This window comes from Epinephelus moara, chromosome 9 (genome assembly GCF_006386435.1).
Source record: "Epinephelus moara isolate mb chromosome 9, YSFRI_EMoa_1.0, whole genome shotgun sequence".
Lineage (NCBI taxonomy): Eukaryota > Metazoa > Chordata > Actinopteri > Perciformes > Serranidae > Epinephelus > Epinephelus moara.
The window spans coordinates 2,012,700-2,031,710 of record NC_065514.1 but is presented as its reverse complement, the minus strand read 5'-3'; the positions used below and the strand labels follow the sequence as shown (position 1 = coordinate 2,031,710).

The following is a 19,011-nucleotide window of genomic DNA, read 5'->3' as shown; positions in this document are numbered from 1 at the left end:
CATCATAACTTTCCGATGCGATACTAATTTTGGCGTTTCCATCATAACTTTCCGATGCGATACTTAGATGCGCATCTAAACAGGCTGATGGAAACATGGCTACTGAGATAGTATTCAAAGCCTAATTTTTTACGATATACTGGTTCAGCTAAATCATTTGTGCACAGTTTTGTGTGAGAGGAGTTAAAGGCCTGTCCCAAATATAAACCTGCTGAGTTAAGTGATTTAAGCAATAATAGCCCGGGGCTGCTGACTGATATAGTGTGGTAGCTAAAGTAGACATTAGGCTGCCTGTACAGCCTGTCACTACAGTAAAATGAATTAAAAAGACGTCCCCATGAAATAATCCCCCAAATAGCTGTCAGAAATAAAGAAAAAGCATTTAAAGGAAATGGCCACTTTAGAATGAAAACACAGACAGTACTTACTGACCCTCATGCTGACAAAAAGTCCAGTGTAGTTTTTTTAATCCACAAAACTCGCTCCGGGGGGCTCTCTCCTTGTTGTGCCCTCCCTCCTCTCAAACCAAAGTGACGCCCCTGCAGCCAGCTGCCTGTTGAATCTTAATTCCTGTGGTGGGTGTGGACTCCACCCAGATCATCATTCCGTGTGAGACCTCCTGTCCCTGCAGGTCTGTGCAGGACCGTCCCGCGCGACAGGAAGCTCAGTGATCTCCGGCTGTAAACACGAGGAGGCGGTGCAGGAAGTGTGGAGCATGTGTGGGGGCTTCAGTGTCACTTCATGATGGAGTGTGTCGGGATGCCGATGCTGCTGCTCCTGGCTCTCCTCTGCTACCGGACCGTACCGGGGGTCCACCTCCCGGAACCGAACTGGAACTCTTCTTCAGCCGCCGTGAAGCTGGATCTGTCCGCGGTGATCCGCCGGGTGGAGCCGCGCTTTCTGTCCGTCACCATCGATGCGAGCCTGGCTGCAGAGGAGAAGTTCATGTTCCTCTTAGGGTCAGTGTCTGTGTGTCTCTGTCTCTGTGTGTCTCTGTGTCTCTGTGTCTGTGTGTCTCTGTGTCTCTGTGTCTGTGTGTCTGTCTCTGTGTCTGTGTGTCTCTGTCTCTGTGTCNTGTCTGTCTCTGTCTCTCTGTGTCTCTGTGTCTGTCTCTGTGTTTCTGTGTCTGTCTCTGTCTCTCTGTGTCTCTGTGTCTGTCTCTGTGTTTCTGTGTCTGTCTCTGTCTCTCTGTGTCTCTGTGTCTGTCTCTGTGTTTCTGTGTCTGTCTCTGTCTCTCTGTGTCTCTGTGTCTGTCTCTGTGTTTCTGTGTCTGTCTCTGTCTCTCTGTGTCTCTGTGTCTGTCTCTGTGTTTCTGTGTCTGTCTCTGTCTCTCTGTGTCTCTGTGTCTGTCTCTGTGTTTCTGTGTCTGTCTCTGTCTCTCTGTGTCTCTGTGTCTGTCTCTGTGTTTCTGTGTCTGTCTCTGTCTCTCTGTGTCTCTGCATCCAGCCGCTGCATGAATCTTTTCCTGAAACAGATGTTTGAGTGGTTTTAAGCTTCAGATCCAGTTTGTGTTAATGTGACTCTGATCTGTCTCTAACTTCCCTCAAATCCGCTTAAATCCTGTAAAGTCCTCAGACTCATCCTCTGTGTCACCATCACCTATTATTATTATTATCATCATTAATATTAATATCAGCTCAGGGGAGTAATGCGCTGATTGGATTACAGTTCTTATAAAGAGCTTTCCTCCCAGATTAAAGAAACATTAAACAATGCAAAGCAGCAGATTATCAGTCAGATGAACCATTATCTCCAACTTCAGTCAGAGAACACTGAGGCACATGGGCGGGACTTACTGTGACGTAAAGTTAACGTTTAGATTTAAAAACGAGTCAGTATAGAATTGTTGGTTTTGTTTTTCAGCAGCTAAAGAAACTAATTCAAGTGTTTTTATTAGCATGAAGTAAAATAAAATGTAATAATAAAGTTCTTATGTTTTTAATTGTTTTCTGTTAAACTGTAAAGTTTATGTGAGATAAACCCGTGTTGGCCAAAAATCTGGGCCATTTTATTTTGCCCAATTCTGGGGCATCATTTATGTCGAGTCTCAGCTGAGTCGGGCAACCAGATGTGGTCGGGACTTAGGGCCCGTCCCAATACCCCCCCTTAGCCCTACTCCTACATTTGCATGTTCCCGCGAGGGGTGGTGGTGTCCCAAATCCTTTTTGCGTGTAGGGGTAGGGGGCATAACGAGGGGTAGTGGGTATGAAACTAGCCCTTCAGAGCGAGGGGTCTCAGATGCTGACTTGCCAGCGAGAGGTAGACGTCGCCATGGCTACCACCGTGCAAGAGACAGGGAAAAAAGTTCATACATAGCTAACATTACTGTCGTCAGGTTGCTTGTTAGCTAGCTAGCTAGCTCGCACTATCTGGCGTCTGTCATCTGTCCTGTTCTGCAAAATTGTTGGATTTTTCACATTACGATAACACGCCAGCTAGCATAACTATGCTGCCTCGTAATGTTAGCTGCTTAGCTAGCTAGCAGAAGTCCCCTGTCGTCTGTCGTTCATCAAACAAAGCATGACGAAGGCGGCAAATGCGATCAGTAGGATGAACTCAACCGGAGACTCCATTGTAGATGCCGGTTGGAAATGTAGATGGCTCGCAGCTTCTTGTTTACAATAGTTACGTATGTGTGAATGTAACCGACGCGGTGATATAGTGAGTGGTGTCCCAATTCCTAGGGAAATATTTCAACCCCTACCCCTCGTTGCTTCATTTCGAGGGCCAAGGGGTAGTGGGCAAGGGGGGATATCGAGATTGGGCCTTAATTCTTACTGCGTGCTGAGTTTGGGCCGATGCTTGGCCAGGTCATTTTTGTCTTCAGCTCAGTGATGGCATTGTCAGCTGCTGGAATTATGCCCAAAACAACTGGCACGATTCCGGGGCATCATTCATGCCATGTCTCAGCCGAGTCTGGCAACCGGATGCGGCCCGGTTTATTTCTTCTGGTATGCCGAGTTTGGGCCAGATCATTATTGACAACAGTCCAGTGATGGCAGTGTTGGCAGCCGGAATTAGGCCAGTTTGTTTTGCCCGATTCTGGGACGTCATTTAAGTTGAGTCTCAGCTGAGTTGGGCACCAGGAAGCAGCCCCGTTTATTGCTTGTGGCGTGCAGAGTTCAGGCCAGTGCTGGACCAGGTTGTTTTTGTCAATGGCCCAGTGATGGCAGTAGGGATGTCCCGATCACATTGTTTTTGCATCCGATCTGATACCGAGTCCTTTATTTTGAAACCAAGTCCGATACCGAGTCCGATCCGATACTTTGCAAAGCATTAAGAAAGACAAAAAAAAAAGAAAGCATCCAAGTTGTCCCATAAGGTTTGTTTTTTATTTAAATANGTCAATGGCCCAGTGATGGCAGTAGGGATGTCCCGATCACATTGTTTTTGCATCCGATCTGATACCGAGTCCTTTATTTTGAAACCAAGTCTGATACCGAGTCAGATCCGATACTTTGCAAAGCATTAAGAAAGACAAAAAAAAAGAATGCATCCAAGTTGTCCCATAAGGTTTGTTTTTTATTTAAATAGTATCCAAAAAGCTCATCAGTGGTTCAGCAGCACAAAATGTAAACAAATTCAATATCTTCTTCTTGTCTTCAGCAAACAGGCCCATGTCTTTATACATCGGAAGGCGGAGGCAACAATGAACAACATAGATGAAAAACCTGGCCATTTTTGTTTTCTTGATTCCTCCGATCTTTTATTACCGATTCCGATTTTGTAAAAATAACATGATCGGTGCCGATACCCGATCCAAGGATCATCTTTCCACTGTTCCAACGATCACCAGCTCTGGTTTGGTTTAAATTAACCCTTAATTCACCAGTTAGATGTGACAACATGCTGCCTCTATACACACTAACATGACTGTTTATTTAAATGGAGTCTGGTGGGTTTGGTGATGGTGATTTCAGGGCTGTTTCTGGTTAAACAAAAAGGATCTGACTCTTTAACACAAAGCTCTATCTCTGTAGGGATCCTTTCATAATGTTGTCAGACACTTAGAATAACAATCTGAGCCTGTCAGTGACAAAAACAAACACTGATATGATAGTGGACATTAGTGGTGCAGTGATTTGTTTGCCGTGTAGGCATGCGAGAAAAACAAAGTTTGGAGTAACTGTAATTGATTGATATTCAAATGGTCATTTTGTGGCTGAAGCATTCTTTTAAGGTTTTCTCACATAAAAAATAATGTTTTTGTTTTTTTTTATTCTCCAGCTCTCCGAAGGTCAGGACGTTGGCAAAAGCATTAACTCCAGCTTTTCTGAGATTTGGGGGGACCAGACAAGACTTCATGGTGTTCACTCCTAAGAGGTTACATCAGGACTCAGCTTTCACTGCAGGTAACGTCACATGGGTTACTGATTTTAAAACATGGAGTTGGATATGATAATGATAGGGGAAGTTTCATTTCTTTTCTCCCACACAGGAGTTTCGGTATCTTTTTAATTTTACATGCTCCTGTTTGGCAACATTTTAATGAAACACAGTATATCCTGTTATTCTATGCAGATGATACACAGCTTTATACTTCTGTTTCCTCTTGTCGTTTGTGGTCATTAGAGCAACCCTGTGATAAACTGGAGCTGCCCTCGTGGCTGGAGGAGAGGCTGAAGAAGGAGTGGACTCAACAACAAGTGGTCCTGATGAGAGAAGATCTGCAGAGGAAGTTTAGAAGATTGAAGTTCACAGGTACAAATTTACCTGCTTTATCAGCTCAATTGTCTTTTAATTGTTCGAACATCTTTATTAGGAATAAACCCCTGAGACGCACCATCTCATTTTCAAGGGGGTTCTCATCAAAAATATTACAATATAAGCACAATTAGACAAAACATTTAATAAGAAATATTTTAAATGGACATGAGTTTCTGTGTGTCAGACTTTCATAATCTGTTGGAACAAAAACATGTATAGGGATTCCACAAGGCTCAATGCTCGGACCACTGCTTTTTAATTTCTGTGCTCCTGTTTGGCAACATTAAAAGGCAACATAATATATACTCTTACTCTACACTGCTGTACATTTTTCTTTCCTCTTTTGGTGTCAGGCTCATAAACAAGCCAGTTAACTGTATTAACATTATTAACTCTGCCAAGGAGGACGTTATTTTGCTCAGTTTGTTTGTTGAGTTTGTTTCCTCCTGTCACAGAGTACACTGTCGACCTGCTGCACGCCTTCGCCAGCTGCTCGGGGATGGATCTGATCTTTGGGCTGAATGCTCTGCTCAGAACATCTGACAACACCTGGAACAGCAGCAACGCCCGCTCGCTGCTGCAGTACTGTGAATCCAGACAGTACAGGATGTCCTGGGAGCTGGGCAACGGTACGCTAACAGACTGAGGCCGACAATATGTAGGTTTTATATAAGTTAATGAAGTTTTTATTTTTGTATCAGGCATATGATTCTGCCCACAAGACAAAGCACCATAAAGTCTAATAAGCCGTATGTTTTATTTCAATGTTTATCAAGACATCGTTCCTTTTTCTGCCGGGTTAAACCCAAAAGTGGTTGTTTCATTACTGAGACATGATTTGTCCTGCTGGGACAGTGGCACCAGAAGTAGTTGTTTTGTTGAGACATTGCTGCTTTTTGAGACATCACTCGTTACCTCCTTTTCCTGCTGGATAGTGGTGCGAAAAGCATTTATTTGTTGTTTGTTTGTTTTGTTTTTTACTGAGACAATGCTGCAGCCAAAATGTATTCATTCTTTTTTTTTTTTTTTTTTTTTTACCAAGGCATGGCTGCATTTCCTGACGGGCTAATGGCATAAATGTTTTTATTATTATTATTTTTATTTTATTTTTATTTTTTTTAACCAAGGCATGGCTGCATTTCCTGTCGGGCTAATGGCATAAATGTTTTTATTATTATTATTTTTATTTTATTTTTATTTTTTTTAACCAAGGCATGGCTGCATTTCCTGCCTGGATATTGGCTTTTTTTTAAACTGAGAGATGGCTGTGTTTACTACTTGGATAATGGCATGTTGTTGTTTTTTTTTAAATTGAGACATCGCCTCTTCTCCTGCCAGATTAGTGGTGCATCACTGCATTGCTGCCAGGATAGAACAACAAAAAGTGGTTGTGTTTTTACGGAGACATCGCTGTTTTTCCTGCTGGGATTGTGCCCCAAAATGGGTATTTTAAGTCAAAACATGATCTTCTCCCAACCATAGCCAATGTTATTTTTGTGCCTAAACCTAACTACATGTTAACCACAGCGTTTATGAAACATAAAGTTTCAATGTATCCGCTACATAATCATGTACAAATTTGATGTATCTGTGGTTTGCAGAAACGTACAGAGCCAATATTAATTCTGGCAATTGTGTCAACACAGTGCAGCACCGAGCAGAACAGAATCCAGAGATCAGTCACAGAAACATTTATGAATTACTAAAGTAAAAATTGCTCAACAATCACACCAGGCTTTTGAGACAAAGTAAGTAAACTTAAACAGCAAATTAAATTTTAGTTTTTACTTATCTGAGCTCCAGAAGATGTAGAGATTTAGTCCGGCCGTTTCATGGAACATTAGCTCTCCTAAATCATCATCGTTTGTACAGTAGAAAAGAAAATGCTACTCACTGTCGACCTCACACAAATCACTTTCTGTGCACTGTGAACAACTGAATTGAATGATCAGCTCTTACAGGAAATCAGCTGTTGAATGTTTGATAATAGTCATTTTTAAAGCAGAAATGTCAAAGTCTTGTTGTAGTGTCTCCACTGTGACGATGTGCAGCTTGTCTTTATATCTGATGGATGTTCGGGGGGGCAGTTTGTTGTGAGGTTTATGAACTTCTTTCTTCTGCTTTCTGTTCATAACGGCAGTGAAGTTTCAGTCGTACTGAAACTCTGCAGTCTCTTATCTGAGGTTTGAGTTCCACTTATTGTTTTCATGTGGTTTGAGACCTTTTATCACCAGACTGTGCGTACAGGAAGTGATGTCATGCCCTTTAATCTTCCTGGGAAACGGCTACTGTTTTATTTGAAACAAACGGAGGTGGTTTTTGAAACAGTCAAAGTGAAACTGAAGATGAAGTCGTCTTTTGTCTTCAGAGCCAAACAGCTATGAGAAGAAGGCCGGGATCAGAGTGGACGGTTTTCAGCTGGGACAGGATTTCACTCGCCTCAGAGAGATGATGTCAGAGTCCAAATTTTACCAGGACGCCAGACTGTTTGGCCCAGACGTCGGTCAGCCTCGAGATCACCGGACGGACATACTGGAGGGGTGAGAGGTCACAGCATCACACTGTCAGCACGAATTCTGTCAGTTGTACTTTAATAAATGTTTCCTTATTATAATAGAACGCCACATTCACTTCAATTACAGACATTGAAATAAAAATGAAAAAAATAATAATAATAATAATAAATTTGAAACACACCCAACAAAAATTCTTGAATTAATTTTTAAAATTGGAAAAACTGTGGAATTAAAAACTTTACGGATCTTTACATCAACGATATACAGTATTTTACTTAAGTCAAAAATTTGTTGAGAATAACTCTCAATATTTTCATGTAGGAACTATTTTCTTTCTACTGAACTACACCCACCAACCGTATTACTGCGCAGAAGAAATGTGCATCTACCGCTAGCTCACCTGGCACCACACCAGCGATAGCTGTGGCCGGAGGCATCATGTTTTCAGGTTGTCCATTTGTTGGTCTTGTTCTCAAAAATGCGATATCTCAAGAATGCATTTAGAGATTTATTTTCAAATTTGGCACAAACGTTCACCTGGACTCAACAATGATCCTATTAGATTTTGATTGTCAAAGGTTAAGATGTCTGTGACCTTGCATCCGTCTCATTCTCATGAATGCAATATCTCAAGAATACCCTAAAGGAATTTCTTCAAATTTGGCACAGACATCGGCTTGGACCAAAGATTTATCTGATTGGAATTTGGTCAAGGTCACTTTGACCTCATTTATCGAATTCTCACAAATGCAGTGTCTCAAGAGCAATTTGCAGGGAGTTTCTTCACATTTGGCACAAACATTCACTTGGACTCAGTGACAAACTGATCAGGTTTTGATGGTCAAAGGTCACTGTGACCCTCCATCTCATTCTTGTGAATGTGATATCTCAAAAACAACTTTAGGGACTTCCTTTAAATTTTGCACAAACGTCCCCTTCGATCAAAGGTTGAAGCGACTGGAATTTGGTCAAGGTCACTTTGACCTCATTTGTGATATTCTTGTGAAAGCGATATCTCAAGAAGACCTTGAGTTTCCTCAGTTTTGGCACAAACATCCACTTGGACTGAAGAGTGAACTGATTAGAATTTGGTGGTGAAACGTCACTGTGACCACACAGAACATATTTCTGTCCATAACTGAAGAATTCAGACACTAATTCTGACAAAATTTCCCACAACTGTCTAACAGGATAAAATAATGAAGGTCAAAGGTCAAAGGTCAGCTAGACTGTGACATCATCATGTTTTAACGTCATATCTCAGGAACAGATGGGGAGACATTTGGTCAGATACTGAATTGGTGACTCTAATCTTGAAACTGTGCTGATTGTATAGATCTTCTGTGTGTGACCTCCACTTGGAGTCAACACTGAAATGATTAGACTTAGATAGTCAAAGGTCACGGTCACTGTGGCCTTGCGTCCGTCTCATTCTCATGAGTGTAATATCTTAATACCTCAAATTTGGCACAAACATTCACTTGGACTCAACAGTCAACTGATCAGATTTTGGTGGTCATAGGTCAAGGTCACTATGACCTTTTGTCTGTCTTATTCCTGTGAATGTAATATGTCAATCCCTCAAATATATGGCTCAAACATCCACTTTGAGTTGAGGATGAACTGAATTTGGTGGTCAAAGGTCAACTTCACTGACATGGATATAAACTGCGGCTTGGCTGGTTCGCAGAGACACAACCACGAGGCAGTAATTCTAGCTTTTTAGTCTTCGGTGATAAGTAATTAAATCATCTTATAAGTAATTAAATCATCTTATACCTGCTTCACAGGTGTGTGAAGCATCCATGTTTTCACTGACATATGTTCAACTGAACATGTGTCTGATTTTGTTACATAATTAAATCACACAGTCACATGTGAGCTGTTTAACGTGAAGGGCGTGATGCCGTTTGTTGTGTGTGCTGTGAGTAAAGACTGATTCACTCCTTCATGTGTTGCAGGTTCCTGCAGAGCGGAGCCGAGGCGGTGGACGCCTGCACCTGGCACCAGTGAGTTCAGCTTCACTTAAATAACCTCAGACCGAACATATGTACAGACTGACTGGACCTTTGTACCCGTGACTCAGTGTGTACACTTCAGTGTGTTACTCATAAAGTACACATCCCTACACACCACAGCAGAGACTCTATGTACTTCCACTCCTGGTAAATTGTTTCCTATATGTTTGTTGAAGAGAGACGATAAATATGGGCGTGGTGAGGGCGGAGTCAGCGAGGGAGGGAGAACAGTCCTCTCCTTCAGCCTGTAAATGCTGGGAAAGTTTTTAACCTCACTCACGACACACTGTTACATCTACTATATATGATTTATTTAACTAACCATTATATCACTACCCTACAGCCGTGATGTGTGCCAGTGGCTACACAATCTAACACTGCTGCAACAGCCCTGAAATCACTATCGCCAAACCCACCAGACTCCATTTAGATAAACACTAACTTAATGTGCTAGGAACGCTACTGGTTTTCCCCCTCGGCGTTAAAAGGATGAGACGATTTGTGGTTGTTCCCGTAACTACAGACTGACTGTATAATGTGAACTGAACAAAGTGAAAAACAAAAGTAATTTTATTATCCCTAAGTTCAGGCTCCAGATTTAAGATTTGATCAGAAGCTTTAACTGAGACCTTTATGTGATGTTTTTCATGTTTCTACTTTTATATCTAAAGAATGGAAAAATAGGCTGTTTGTATTTATGGGAGGTTGGTTTATGCTGTCACATGCTGTTGGGTTTATACATGAGTCATTCATTCATTCGTTCATTCATTCATTCACCCTCTCCTGTCTCGTAGTTATTATGTGAACGGCAGAGACACGTCTCTGGAGGACTTCCTGGATCCAGAAGTCCTGGACTCTCTGGCATTAAAGACCAGTGAAGTGCTGAAGGTGATAACGTGCAGCAGAGGTGATCAGACTGCTCTGTGTCTGACGTCCACACGTTAACGTGAATCTGTGTTTTCTCTCTTGGTTCAGAAAGTGAAGCGTCTGTCTCCGGGGAAACCGGTGTGGCTCGGAGAGACAAGCTCGGCGTACGGAGGAGGAGCCCCAGGACTATCGGACACGTTTGTCGCAGGATTCATGTGAGTTGATACAAGTCAAGGCCGTCGAGTCAAAGAGACCGGAAAGACACAAACGTTACCTACCCCATTTATCAGTTATCAGTTCATACAGAATAAATCATTTAATCATTTAAGTCACTTTTTGGCAAAAAAAACAATCACTGGCTCTGAGGTCAACATATTTGCTGTTTTCTTTAGTTCTGCCTCACGCTGGTGAGTTTGTTTGTCCGTCCCATTGTCATGAATGCAATATCTAAAGAACGCCTTAAAGGGATAGTGCACCCAAAAATGAAAATTCAGCCATTATCTACTCACCCATATGCCGAGGGAGGCTCAGGTGAAGTTTTAGAGTCCTCACATCACTTGCAGAGATCCAAGGGGAGAGGAGGTAGCAACACAACTCCACCTAATGGAGGCTGACGGCGCCCCAGATTCAAACGTCCAAAAACACATAATTGAAACCACAAAATATCTCCATACTGCTCGTCCGTAGTGATCCAAGTGTCCTGAAGCCCCGACATAAAAAGTTGTTTGGAAAAACGTCATTTGAACTCTGTTTTTAGCCTCATTGTAGCCTGTAGCTCTGACTGCCTCTCTGGGCACCGCGCTCATGTGTGTGTGCTTGCACGAGACCGTGAGACATGGGCACCGCCTTCATGTGTGTTCACGTGCTTTTGCTGGTCTCGCGCGAATTTCTTCAGATTAAGTACATCCACTTGGATTCAACATCGAAATGATTAGACTTCGGTGGTCAAAGGTCAAGGTCACTGTGACCTTATGTGCGTTTCATTCTCGTGAACACCATATCTCAAGAATGCATTTAGGGAATTCCTTCAAATTTGGCACAAATGTCCACTTGGACTCAACAATGAACTGATTAGACTTTGATGGTCAAAGGTCAAGATCATTGCAACCTTACATCTGTCTAATTCTCATGAATGCAATATGTCAATGCCTCAAATTTGGCACAAACGTCCACTTAGACTCAGCATTGAAATTATTAGAATTCAGTGGTCAAAGGTCACTGTGACCTTGTGTCCCTGGTATTCTCATGGACGTAATATCTCAATCTCTCAAATTTGGCACAAAGGTTCCTGTGGACTCAGCAATGAACTGATTAGTTTTTCATGGTCAAATATCAAGGTCACTATGAACGTCATCCCCTTTATTCTTGTGAAAGCAGTATCTCAAGAACGCCTTAAAGGAACTCCTTTAAATTTGGCACAAACATCCACTTGGAGTCAACACTGAAATGATTTGACTTAGAAAGTCAAAGGTCACGGTCACTGCGACCTTGCGTTCGTCTCATTCTCGTGAGCGTAATATCTTAATACCTCAAATTTGGCACAAATGTCCACTTGGACTCAACAGCCAACTGATCAGATTTTGGTGGTCATAGGTCAAGGTCACTCTGACCTTTTTTGTCTGTCTTACTCTTGTGAATGTAATATCTCAATCCCTCAAATATATGGCTCACACATCCACTTTGAGTTGAGGATGAACTGAATTTGGTGGTCAAAGGTCAACTTCACTGACATGGATATAAACTGCAGCTTGGCTGGTTCGCAGAGACACAACCACAAGGCAGTAATTCTAGCTTTTTAGTCTTCAGTGATAAGTAATTAAATCATCTAAACACTTATAGTATACAACACTGTAATGTACTTCACCCTGCAGCTGTGAGATTATTATTTATATTAACTCTGTAATAAACTGAGGGGAAAACATACCCGTGAACAGTGATGTAGAGCGAGTGCAGAAACATGAGCATAAGAGCTGGATTGTGTTTAACAGGAGGGTCGTGTCTCTCAGGAGTACGACATGTTAGTTTATTGAGTTAACTGATTACCCAGCAGCCCCGGTCTCATGACAAACCTTAAAGCTGCTCACTAACAACAAGACACGTGTGTTCAAAGTAGTGAAGGAGAAGATATTTAATGGTCCTCAAAATGACTCATAAGTCTGGACCCAGGTAAGAATACTACTGGACCAATCAGCCTAATGTTTTGTGTGCAGGTCTGACTGGATGCTGAAGGACCTCTCGTGGTTGTGGTGATTTCTATTTGTTGTAAAACCCATTGTATTGATTGTTTTATACCGTCCTCAACTGTTGACTCATCATTCCACTCAACTGGCCGGTAGCTTTTATGGAAGTAGTTGTGACTACAAACAACAAGCCTTGCCGTCTGTTGCAGGAGACAGTTTTTCCTTCATCATGGCTCAAAAACTGACATCAGTAGAAAAGTTTGGCCTCATGTTGAACCGGAGCGTCCTCAAATTAATTCCATACCTGGTAATAATGCCAAAACATGAGCTAATAATGCCAAAACTTGCTAGTAAGACCAAAACATGAGCTAATAATGCCAAAACATGTGCTAGTGTTATTAGCATGTTTATGCGGTGTTAGCACATTATGGTCTTACTAGCACGTTTGGCATAATTAGCACGTTTTGGCTTTATTAGCATAGGTTTTAGCATTGTTGGCACGTTTCGGCATTAGTAGCACGTTTATGCGTTATTAGCATATGTTTCAGTGTTATCAGCACGTTTTGGCGTTATTACTGTAAAAAGTTTTAGCATTATTAGTACATTTTAGCGTTATTAGCACATGTTTTGGCATCATTAGCTTGTTTCAGCGTTATTAACATGTTTCAGTATCATTATCACGTTTTAATTTCAGTCACGTGTTTCAGTCTTGTTAACACATGTTTGAGTGTTGTGTGGATGTGCTGTCTATAGGTGGCTGGATAAACTGGGCCTTGCAGCCAGACTGGGGCTGGATGTTGTGATGCGGCAGGTGCTCATTGGTTCTGGGAGTTATCACCTGATAGACGAGAATCTGGATCCTCTTCCTGTGAGACGTCTTTAATCATTTACTACTGTCTGTATGTCTTCACACTGAGTATGTAGTTTGACACCAGATGTTTTTAATCTAAAAAAGAATTTTGTGTTGAGTCCACGTTCATCAGCTACTTTTGACCACTTCAGTGTCTGTACGATAGAGATGCAACTCCAACGTCTGTCCAGTGATGTCATAATTCAGACACACTTAAATGAACCGAGTCATTTCACTGTCACCTGCATCATTTAGATTTATTTTGTCCACTACATTATTTTTATGCCCTGCGCCAGCAACAGCCATTTCATTCTGTTTTCAGGTTGTCCGTCCATCCATCCTATTCTCATGAAAGCCTTGAGAGAATTTCTTCAAATTTGGCACAAACATCCCCGTGGATTAAGAGATGAACTGATTAGATTTTGGTGGTCATGGGACCACTGTGACCCTGCGTCTATCTCATGCTCGTTAACACTATATCTCAAGAACACCTTGAGGGAATTTCCTCAAATTTGGCAAAAATGTCCACTTGTCTCAACTATGAACTAATTATAATATGGTGGTCAAAGGTCAACGTCACTGTGACCTTGCATCCATCTCTTTCTTATAAACTTGATATCTCAAGAACACCTTGAGGGAATATTTTGGTCAAAGGTCAAGGTCACTGCGACCCTGCATCTGTCTCATTATTGTGAACACAATATCTAAAAAACACCTTGAGGGAATTTCCTCAAATTTAGCAAAAACGTCCACTTGACTCAAAGATGAACTGATTATATTTTGGTGTACAAAGGTCACTGTGGCCTTATTTGTCTCATTCTTGTTAACGTGATATGTCAAGAATGCTTTTAGGAAATTTTCTCAAAGTTGGCACAAGTGTCCACTCAAATTAAAGGATGAAATAATTAGAGTTTGGTGTTAAAAGATCAAGGTCATTGTGACCTTGGATCCATTACATTCTAATAAACATGATATCCCAAGAACACCTTGAGGGATTCTTTTCAAATTTGGCACAAATGTCCACTTGGATTAAAGCATGAACTGATTAGATTTTGGTGGTCAAAGGTCAAGTTTGGCTGCTGTTAGCCTGGTGATATTTCAGATGTTTACAGCTGGTTTCTGCCCCCCCACAGAGGGCAAAAAGATCTAAATGATGCTGCTTTAAGTCACTAATCTGAACTCTTCATCACTGTGTGACCTCTGACCTCTGATTTCTTCCAGGATTATTGGTTGTCACTTCTCTACAAGAGACTCGTCGGTCCAGAGGTTTTAAAAATTGAATTTTCCAGCTTTTCTCGGAGTAAAAGAGTTCGTCTGTATCTGCACTGTGCAAACAAGAAGAGGTACTGCTGCTGTCGTATGTTGCGTTGGTCTGCCTCTGACCTGGTGTAGTGACGGCTGTGTCTCTCTGCAGTTACACAGGCGGAGCGGTCACGCTGATTTCTATGAACCTGAGTAAGAAGCCGGCCAGGATCTCTGTTCCTGCCTCTGTCTCCTCTCGCACAGTGGACGCTTTTGTTCTGCAGTCTGAGCAGCCGGGGGAGGAGGGGCTCTACTCCAGGTGCCTCTCAATACCACCATTTATCGCTCACTGCCCGAGTCATGTGAAGAGTCACGTTTTATCTCTGACTTTTAATGTGAAAGGATCTCAACACACTCACAGGCCAGAAAAACACACAACATACAGACTGATGGGAAATGTAGGATCCAGTGTGTCAGGATGTCTCTACCTGAGGGGCGCACAGCTCCACCTTCACCTGCTCCTCCAGCTTTAACCAAAATGGCTGCTTTAAATTTTGGAGCCTTCAAGGTCGCTGCAGGTTTATCTGATCTTTATCTACACAAGATAATCTGTTCACACATTTTGTTATTGTTAAGATAAGAAACATTTTCCTCGCTGCTCTGCTGTAACTTAACAACTTTATTATTCTGATAAGTTCATGATGACCTCACGTAACCTCTGCAGAGCTTCACACGACTCCATCACACCCGGACACACCTGTGAAGGTCCGGAATACTGCAGCATGTTTAATGTATAAGTCAGGGTAACTACTACAGAAGTATAAAGCAACGGAAAGTGGCTGTACTTGAGTATAGTACAAGTACCTCAAAGTTATAACTGAGTACAGTACTTGAGTAAATGTTGTTAGTTACTCATGTACTGTGTAGCACGTGTAGTATGTAGTACACCTAGTGTGTAGTATATGTAGTACAATAAACTGTTTGTCGTTTTTCTGCAGGTCAGTGAAGCTGAACGGAGTCGTGTTAAAGATGGTGGACGATAAAACTCTTCCTGACATTAAAGGAACTCGTCTTCCTCCGTCTGAACATCTGCAGCTTCCTCCCTTCTCTCTGGCCTTCTTCATCCTCACTGACGCTCGAGCTGCCGCCTGCGTCTGACCTCAGGTGTGACTCACAGACTGTCACCTGTCAGGTGTGACTCACAGACAGGTGTGACTCACAGACTGTCACCTGTCAGGTGTGACTCACAGACTGTCACCTGTCAGGTGAACTACACACAGACTCACCTGTCAGGTGTGACTCGCAGACTGTCACCTGTCGGACTGTCACCTGTCAGGTGTGACAGTGACAGCTGCTCACTGTAAATGAATCTGGTGCTATTTTGTTTCTCTCTGACAAAGTTTCTTCACATGATGCTGGAGTTTTTTTATTGATAATGAAAACTGTGTGCTGTGCAATAAAGTTTTTTCTGATAAATGAAAGTGTTGACACAGCTTCTGTCTAAACTCGTCCGTCCACAGAGGCTGAAAAACTACAAAACCTTCATTAAAGAACCATAAAAACTCTCTAAACTCAGATTATAATCCAGAAAGCCTCTCTGTGTCATGAGGGAGTGAACAGAACAATAATCAGTGAGTCAATAATTTCATGACGAGGTTTTCTGTTAATTTTTCGACTTTATTTGAACCCAAACAAAACCAAACATTAATCTTTAATTCTTCAGATTTTATTACTCCTCCTGCTCCTCTCCATGTGTGATGATGTAACACAGAGACTTGTAGTCCAGGTTTCCTGCAGCGTCGATGTTTGACGACTGAAACATCTGCTTCACCTGTGGCAACACACAAGTTATTAATGTAACTGTGGTTCAAACACAAGTTATTAATGTAACTGTGGTTCACACACAAGTTATTATTGTAACTATGGTTCTGAGATTTTTGGCTCAGTCAGCAGTGGCCTAACTCTTCCACTAGGTGGAGCTGTGGTCCTTCAGGTAGCTCTGTGCATTTTAAACGTGTTTACATTATTTTTACTAGCTTTTCATGGCTGATTCAGCATGTTGAACTGGCGTCAGAACCCTGCGGAGCGTGCAGGTGAGAGAAATCACTGATTGGCCAAGAAACAAGGAAGGCAAAAGACAAAGTCAAGGGGGGTTACATCCAAACAAACTTCTCATATTACGTAAGGTATTCTACAAATTTCTTAAAACTAGTTGATTTAAAACCAGAAACTATTAGATTGTTTTACTTGCTAGATTTTTTGACTTTAAGAACTCGTTAAGGGAGTGTTATTAACCGTCATTCAGCATGAATTTATTATACTTAAGTAAACTTTGTTATTCTTTACCTCCTCAGATGTAAACCTGTCGGCTTGTGTCATGAGTAGTTTCTGTAATCTGCAGAAAAACAAACAGAAGAATTTAATTTATCTGAACAATAACAGTGATGTTTGTAAATCTGTAAAGACAGAACTCACTCATCTCTGTGGACGAAGCCTCGGTCGTTGGGATCGAACAGTTTGAAAGCGTTTAAAATAGTTTCTTCAGGGTCTGTACCTGCACACACGAACCACAGACACAACAATGAGTTTAAAATGAGACGAAAGTCAACCACATTTTAGCTTAGTATAAGGACAGGTGGAAACAGGTGGAAACTTTAGCTGAATTAAATACAAAATGATAACTAATATGAAAAAATCATGGGATTTCAGTATCAATATTTAATGTCTAGACACAGCAAAGAATATAAGATTTTTGAAGGGTCTTTACTAACTTTTTCACAATTAAATAAAGAGCCCTTAAGTGTAAAACTGGTGTAAATGTTTGAGTTTTATGTCTGTACAGTTAGTATCAAGCTACAGGTAGCAGCTGGTTAGCTTAGCTTAGCATAAAGACTGGAAACAGGTGGAAACTTTAGACGAATTAAATACAAAATGTTAGCAAATATGAATATGTTTAGATGATGGTTCAGTATCAATATGTCATGTGTAATGTGACTTTTATCAGTATAAAACAAAGGAGCCAATAATGGTGAAAACTGCTGTGAATGTTTTTTTTTTTTTTTTTAGCATTAGCATTGTTAACCATAGCTGTAAATCCACTGTACTAACCAAGCTAGCAGCTAGCAAAAGTGTCTCCACTCTCTCATCCAAATATGGTCACTTCTGGCCCCAAAGATCCAAGATGGCACCCGCCCAAAATGCCAAACTTGCCTTTAAATTGGACCCCATAAACGAATGGGTGATATTACGGTAGCTACGTGTATTATTTTATACAGTGTACAGTCGCTATTTGTTAGCAAAAATAAACACAAATCTCTTCTAGGGAATTCTACACTTCCCACAATGCAGTTGGTCTCAGAGTGAAAGTGGTTCTCACCATGCAGCTTTTCTCCGAACAGATTGAGGAACATGGTGAAGTTGATGGGACCAGTTGCTTCTTTCAACATGTCCTCCAGTTCGTTGTCCTTCACATTGAGTTTACCTGAAATGGCACGCACACGTCATCAACGTCACAAACACGTGATGTCTGGACGATGTCAACATTTATTATCTGAGCTACTAACCCAAAGAGGCGTAAGTGTCCTTGAGATCCTCCTTATCGATGAATCCATCCCGGTTCTGGTCGATGAGTGTGAACGCCTGAATTAAGAAGATGAACACATGAAACTATGAGATGAAACCTTTAAATGAGTCTCTGGTGAAGGTGATAATTTTACCTCTTTGAACTCTTGAATCTGAGTTTGTTCAAACATGGAGAAAACGTTGGACGAGGCTCTTTGAGCTCTTTTGGCTCCGCCTTCCTTCTTCTTTGTCTTTCTGCTCGCCTAAAAAGTTATACAGACATTACATTACTGTAAACTCAAAGACAGGATTTATTTTACTGCAGGTCGAAGGAAGAGGAGTAAAGCTGAAGGATTTGGGGAACTTTTTCTGATAGTTTTCTGTGAATTAAACTAGTAACTACTAACACCTGGTTTAAAATTTTAAATATTATCTATATCATTAAATATTTAGGACCAAATAAGCAACAATGAAAATGTGTTATTGTTTATTGTTTAATGCATCTACAGACTTCTAATTTCTGCCTGCAGCAAAACCAGTCTTGAAACACAATAGGTCCACTCTGTAAGAACGTTTTAGTGACAAAGAGCAGCCTGATGGGCAGACAAGAAACATCTGTAAGATCGTGAAGAATACCTCTTATAATAATATAACATGCCACTGAAACAAACACATCTCAAGTTTTTATGATCATCTAATGACGTTCTTTATGTTTCAACAACACTGCCGTTAGGTTTTGGCACGAAAACCACTTGATTATGGTTAGAAAAAAATCATAATTGGGCTTTAAATACCCGTTTTTTGGGGGGCACAATCTGGCAGGAAACACAGTTATGGTATGGATGACAAAGTCGGCTCATATACAACGCATAACTTTGATTAAGAAGTTATTTAAATAAAAGCTTCAGTATGTAAAAAAACACTGAATCACATGTTTGAAGAGTGACCTGTGGTGTTCCACAAGGTTCGGTATTGGGACCTAAGTCCTAAGTGCCATATTATCCCACCAGAACACTGCGCTCTGAGAACGCAGGGTTACTCGTGGTCCCTAAAGTCTCCAAAAGTAGATC

The 19,011-nt window shown here is 41.3% G+C and overlaps 2 protein-coding genes across 2 annotated transcripts in view; one reads left to right on the top strand and one right to left on the bottom strand.

The window, feature by feature from the left end:
- Positions 1 to 496: 496 nt before the first annotated feature.
- On the top strand, positions 497 to 15,845 carry hpse (heparanase). The gene is made up of 13 exons (XM_050053844.1): positions 497 to 959; positions 4,228 to 4,352; positions 4,573 to 4,701; positions 5,163 to 5,336; positions 7,076 to 7,247; positions 9,185 to 9,232; positions 10,036 to 10,129; positions 10,217 to 10,323; positions 13,042 to 13,156; positions 14,360 to 14,481; positions 14,553 to 14,699; positions 15,379 to 15,572; positions 15,618 to 15,845. The coding sequence occupies exons 1-12, from the start codon at positions 742 to 744 to the stop codon at positions 15,536 to 15,538; spliced, it is 1,611 nt and encodes a 536-aa protein (XP_049909801.1). The 5' UTR covers positions 497 to 741; the 3' UTR covers positions 15,539 to 15,572; positions 15,618 to 15,845.
- Positions 15,846 to 16,042: 197 nt separating this feature from the next.
- Positions 16,043 to 19,011, bottom strand: part of LOC126396074 (myosin light chain 5-like) — a 5,393-nt gene continuing 2,424 nt past the window's right edge. Inside the window, exons 2-7 of the mRNA XM_050053913.1 lie at positions 18,097 to 18,204; positions 17,944 to 18,019; positions 17,757 to 17,861; positions 16,856 to 16,934; positions 16,727 to 16,775; positions 16,043 to 16,211 (exon numbers count right to left, since the gene is read on the bottom strand). Coding sequence (XP_049909870.1) covers positions 16,110 to 16,211; positions 16,727 to 16,775; positions 16,856 to 16,934; positions 17,757 to 17,861; positions 17,944 to 18,019; positions 18,097 to 18,204 — 519 coding nt within the window. The 3' untranslated portion in view covers positions 16,043 to 16,109. The remainder of the gene's footprint in view (positions 16,212 to 16,726; positions 16,776 to 16,855; positions 16,935 to 17,756; positions 17,862 to 17,943; positions 18,020 to 18,096; positions 18,205 to 19,011) is intronic.

Bases quoted from the DNA above. Each gene is read 5' to 3' on its own strand.
- hpse (XM_050053844.1), top strand. From the start codon at position 742: ATGATGGAGTGTGTCGGGATGCCGATGCTGCTGCTCCTGGCTCTCCTC. The intron at 9,233-10,035 runs GTGAGTTCAGCT...CCTGTCTCGTAG, and splicing joins GACGCCTGCACCTGGCACCA to TTATTATGTGAACGGCAGAG. The intron at 14,482-14,552 runs GTACTGCTGCTG...GTCTCTCTGCAG, and splicing joins CACTGTGCAAACAAGAAGAG to TTACACAGGCGGAGCGGTCA.